We start from the raw sequence: 6,000 nt of genomic DNA on the forward strand, positions 1-6,000 counted from the left end.
TATGAAAGGTTTGGTATTTAATATAAGGTGTATGGATTAGCTATGCTTGATGTGGTTTAATACATGATTTTAAACTTGAACATGTCATGTAGATATACTATGAATTACATATAGATGATGTGGTAAGTTGAATGAGTATATGAGCTTATATGCTTATGTCCTTGTAATGAAAATGAGACGGCATGTTTGAAGCATAGTTAAGATTGGTATTTGGTTGGTTGGTTTGGATCGCATTTGATTGTTTTTATAGAAATGGATAGTTTTGTAATAGGTTGAGCTTATATCAAATTGGTTTATTAGAAATGGTTAAATGACTTGTTTGGGTATGAAATATTATGAGTTTGGAATGTTTTTAGGCGAGCATAATTGTTGGTTTGATTGGAAATTATGAAATATGTACCAAATGACTCATTTTTATCAAATATAAGGTCTCAATGAGTATCTTCCCTCTCATTGACTGACAGTATGTGACGTCACGACGTTGAGTAGCTTGAGGTCGTGACGTGACATACTATTTTGGTGATGTAACGACGTGGAAAAGATGACATCACAGCGGTAATGGTGAATGGAAACAACGATCACAGTGATTGATGATCGAAAACTGAAAAAAAAGTTTCTAATTTTTAGGTTTTTGAGAGATTTATAGAGAGAGTGAGACCTGAGAGGGGATAATGAACATTGGCAATTATGTTTTATGTTGGCACATATCAGAAATTGAAAGCATGCAAGCAGTAGATGCCGAAAAAAACAACGGTGAAAGTCACGAGAATTTTTGTAAATCTAGACTTTTGTGATGAATTTTAAGAAAAACTAAGATGGGAAAGAAAGAGAGGAGAATTTGATGATTATTTTGGTGAAGAATTTTGGGTTGTTCGTCGTTAGGGTGGCAATCACTATCAGAATATAGAATTTAAAAATGTTTTTTTTTTGGCAAACAATGAAGATTCCATTTGAATGTTCTTCTCAAAGTAAAAAAAGAGGCAACACATTTAACACTTTTAGTTTTTTAATATTTTTACAAAACTAAAAATTTAATTTAATTTATTAAAGGACATTTATCATTCGAATATTTTTTTTGCTATTACATATTTATACCTTTCAACCGACACATGAATATTATTACAATACTCATTCTAATATTAAATCTAACCAAACTACTGTTATGCCTATTTAATTCCATTATAATCTTATTTCATTTCTACAAAATAGCTATTCCATTACAATCCTATTTCAATTTAATGAACCAAACGTGCTATAATATATGTGATTGATTTAATTACATAGTTACCACAATATCTCATTCAATCCTTCCACAATTTCTCCTTTTCTCTCTTCACTAATATTTTTTTTCTCCTTCCCTTTTTATTTCTTTGATATTTTCCATCAAGCTTTGGGAAAATCATTTTGCTCTCTTGATATCAAGAATGGAAGGTTTGTTCTTTAATTTTTAACATGTTTAAAAATCTGAAATTTTTGTTTATTTCTGGTAGAAAATAATTAGATTAGAGAATCATTAATGTTATTTATGGAAATTTAAGATTGACTATTCTTTATTACAATAGACAACTACTTGTTACTATTCAAATATGCAAAAACCGATTTAGGATTTTGTTTTTCTCTTTGTTTCTTGATGATGATGATGGTACTGATCCCACATATGCACAAGTGCTGGTATATGTTAGGGCAAGCACAGCAAATCAATAAGGAAATGTTGGTAGAGGAAAGCTTTGGACCGCAATTACCAACCTCAAGATGTTTGGTCAACAATATTTTAATCAACCATTAACTTGGTGGTAAGTGTTAAGAGACAAGTTTCACCAGTGTTTTGAAATTTTCATTAGAGCTACCATTGGGTCTAACAGCCTTGCAAGCCAGCTCTTTTTGAACTCTAATTTTCTCTCTTATTTTCTTCCCTTCTTGGCTGCACAATATCAACTTCAATGCTTTCTTTGCTCCTTTTTTTGTCAATGTTCCACCTTCTAACCCGAACCCAAATCCCCATACAACCTCCACAGTACGAGTGTTCAATTGTTGGTCTCCAAAAAATGGCCTGCAGATCATAGGCACACATCCATTAATACTTTCCAGGACTGAATTCCATCCACCATGACTTACAAAAACCCCAACTGATGGATGTTCCAATATTTTCTGCTGAGGAGCCCATGGAACTATCTTTCCTTTGGAGCTGGTTCTTTCCAGGAATCCTAGTGGGAGCTGTTTCTCAGGATTTCCCCTCAAAGACCAAAGATATGGAAACTCACATTCCTCCAGGGCTTCACATAATGCTTGTAGCTCATGGGGTGGTGGGGTTATCACGCTTCCAAAGCTGATGTATACCACCGATGCTGCCTCATGCTTGCTCATCCAATCTAAGGTCCCATGCGAGTCATCCACTGTGGAACTGGAAACTGATACCAGATTGAAGGGACCAACGTTGAGGAACGTACTGAATCTTAATTTCAGCATGTTCACCACTGTATTATCCAAGTCTTCGTATGAATTTGTGGCAATTGCCGTGGCGCGTGACAGTGACACTCCCATTTTATGCAACAATGCCGGCATGGGGGCGTCAATGTCTCCGGAGGTTAATCCATTGGGTAAGTCAGCAATACGTATGCTAGAAAAATCGGGAAGAAAATCAAGTGGTTTGTCTTTAGGACCTGCAATTTTATGAATATTCATATTTGTTCAGCACCCAATTGTTTTTGGAGGTCACAAAGTGTAATTTTAATATAAAAATCAACAACTCTTATACCTAATAAAAACCATCCATATCCTACCTACCACAAAAAAATTCAAAAGTTATTAAGCTAGTTAAGGTGAAAGTAGAAATTTTTTTAAATTAAAATTAAATTGTATAATTTTACGATGATAAAAATATAATTTTATTATTTTAATAATTTATATCATATATATATATATATATATATATGAATCCTTACCGTTAATTCTTACATGGTGACGAATAATATCGGAGTCGAGATGAACGAAGAGTGCCCTGGGACTAGCAGTCCAAAGAGCCACCCAAGGGATGTTAAGCTCATCCGCGATATCAGCCCCAAATGCATAAAATGCATCTGTTATCAAACAATCAAATGGTTTACCAGTTTCAAACACAACGGCATCTATAGCCTTCATAAAATTTGCAGGTACCGCCTTAAGGAAATAGTCGACAGGCTCGTGAGGATTTCCCCAAAAACTATACCCCACAGGTAATCCATCCCATACATTAAAAGGCTTAATTTTATCAAGATTTTTGCGAAAAGTTGAGTTGTTAGATTGTTGGGTGCTAAGGAAGGAAAACATGGTGTTGGGGCAGGCGTCTGACAGCTGATGGATGAGGTTGAGAAGAGGGACAGCATGGGTGCCGAAGGGGAAAGCCAACACTGCTATGTGTTTAGAAGCATTCCTGTAACCTTCCATTGGATATTCTCTGAGGGGATTTGTTTTTCTCCAAGATTTGTGAGTTATGAAAATTAGATGAAAAGCTATACTTAAATTAATAAGAAAAAACAAGTTTTGGTTGATAGTTTGCATTACGTTGGGACTTGAAATATGTGGTTTTTACATGCAACTATCATTTTCTTTTTTCCAGAAACCAATGTTAGTTGTAGGGATTGTTACGTCCAAATTTAAGTTCCATTAGTCAGTTAATTTGAAAGATACAATTTTATATGGAATTTATAAAAATTAAACATGATTTTAATTAAATAAATAAACTTAAAATAATAAAAATTTAAATTTAAATCTAAATCTAAATCTAAATCTTATCATATATTTTTCAAAATTTAAATTCCATCATGGCATTGATTATATGTTGTTGATTGTTACTCAACTTTTTAGGTCACGATGGAAATCCAAGACACACATATTCCATCTTCGATGCGGTGAGTGTACAACTAACGTAACTTTAGGGCTCAGTTTACTGGTAGATGTGCCAGACAGGTTTTACGGCAGTCGGATAAAGTTGAAATGGTTGGAAGAAAATTTCGAATATCTCCACAAGAGATCAAGTGCCCTTAAAAGAGAACAATATGCCTGAGCATACAACCTGAAGTTAATTGGGGGTGTTCTAATGCTCGGTAAATCTCGAACTCTTGTACATTTAAGGTGACTGCTACAACTTGTCGACTTGAAAGAAGCGGACCGACTCAGTTTGGGATCAGTCGTGTTAGTGACGTTGTACCGAGAGATGTGTCGGGCAACACAACCCCAAAAAATTAAAACCGGTGGTTGCGTACTCCTTCTACAGCCATGGGCATAGTTCCGTTTGGACTATATTTGAATCGTGTATTTGGTTTTGTTTGATTTTATTTAGATTATGGTTGTACATTGAATTAAGGCTATAAATAAATTAATATTGATTATGTTTGTATATTGAATTAAGGCTATAAATAAATTAATATTTTAATTCTTCTGATGAAAAATTAACACTATTAAATTAAATTACAATATTAACAATTGGACATACAATGATAATCCACACTATTACTATACATTTGAGGATATAATTAGAATTTCACTTTACACCGATACAAGAATAATTATCAGTATATCTGAATTAATAATACTATTTACTAAAGATTCAAGCTGTTATTGTATGCCTAGGGATATAATTGGAATTTCCCAAGAGCTGTTACTATATGTTTGATGTCTATACCGACAATTGATATGCTTGAACTGTGTATATAGGCCTTAGTGCCTATTCTATGGTCGCATTTTCCGTTGGTAAATCCCATATTGATGTTCCATTTAGTAACGGTTATTTTCCTGTTGGAATAGCCCATTTATATGTCGGTATAGAGTTTCTAAATCTATTAGCGACAGTTTTTGAGTCATTAGTATATATGACAATTTGTTCGAAGTGATTCCATGCATTAAGCGACAATATCATCCCATATTTAGTATATAACAATTTATTATCCAACAAATCTAAAATAAATGAGAAAAATAAAATTAAATATAATTTTTCTGTATCAGCCGTTGTATCCTATTTCAACTAATATGATCAAAATTTACACAAAAAAATGGAACCTATAATTTATTGTTATGATTTACTATCGAAATATGTATTTCAATAGATAAAATTGATACCAACACAAATTTAACTTCTTTGTTGCACACTAATCTGATAAAAAATAAAAAATAAAAATCTAATTGTTGGTTGCTAAGCTCAAATTTGTAAATGTGAAAGCTCATCAATATTCCAGTTTTTATTTCACATAAGTCGCAGTTACAAAAATTTCATGAAAGCAAATCATTGATGAAATTCAATAAGGTCTTTCTCCGATGAAATTCCCAGGAGGATCATAGTTGCAAGTCATGAAAACACCCTTCCCTCCATCGCAAACCACCCTGGCACACCCAACTCTTTTGGTACTGCTCCACACTATCTGCGTATAATGCCCACATTCCTGCCCTCCGGCACAGGAATTAGACCAGTAATTGTACCATTTACTCTCGGACACCCAAGCAGCAACCGCGTCGGAAGGTATCCAACCATCGCCACCACCCCAAAATATGTTTTCTCCATAAGGTCCATTGGAGTGCCTCAAAGCACAATCTTCACGCCTTTGGTTAGCATACCATTGAGCATAATGTGCGAGCCTTTCATCCCACACCAATGGTGGCATTCTATTGGCGGCACGAGCAGCATTTTGAGGAGCCATGAACTGGTTAACCAGGTTGAGGTAATTGGCCTCAGTGGTTGAGAAAAACAAAAGGAAAACAATGATGGCGCCATTGCAGACTCTCATTTGAGAATTTTCCATCAAGGACTAGGAGTGTTAGTGGAATGTACAAATTCTCACAATATAAAATACGAAAGAGTTGTTCTATTTAATTTGTTTGTTTTTCTTATTATATAAATAAGGAGATAACTTGTGTATGGGATGTGGCAAGCATGTTCGATTATGATTGCCACATTTGTTGTTGTGGAATCAAGGTTTTTAAAACAAAATTTTAGTAAATAATTCAATTTTAGCTTAATTCGTACGAGTA

General features: G+C 34.0%; 2 protein-coding genes across 2 annotated transcripts; both read right to left on the reverse strand.

Annotated features, from left to right (window-relative positions):
• Positions 1 to 1,800: 1,800 nt before the first annotated feature.
• Positions 1,801 to 3,423, reverse strand: LOC108460148 (flavonoid 3-O-glucosyltransferase-like). The gene is made up of 2 exons (XM_017759512.1): positions 2,943 to 3,423; positions 1,801 to 2,660 (listed from the first exon to the last, which is right to left on the reverse strand). Exons 1-2 carry the CDS (start codon positions 3,421 to 3,423, stop codon positions 1,801 to 1,803), a joined length of 1,341 nt encoding a protein of 446 aa, XP_017615001.1.
• Positions 3,424 to 5,270: 1,847 nt separating this feature from the next.
• LOC108459874 (pathogenesis-related protein PR-1-like) lies at positions 5,271 to 5,771 on the reverse strand. Its single transcript, XM_017759270.2, has one exon. It carries the CDS (start codon positions 5,769 to 5,771, stop codon positions 5,271 to 5,273), a length of 501 nt encoding a protein of 166 aa, XP_017614759.1.
• Positions 5,772 to 6,000: the final 229 nt, after the last annotated feature.

Source organism: Gossypium arboreum, chromosome 4, assembly GCF_025698485.1.
Source record: "Gossypium arboreum isolate Shixiya-1 chromosome 4, ASM2569848v2, whole genome shotgun sequence".
In the NCBI taxonomy this organism is placed as follows: Eukaryota; Viridiplantae; Streptophyta; class Magnoliopsida; order Malvales; family Malvaceae; genus Gossypium; species Gossypium arboreum.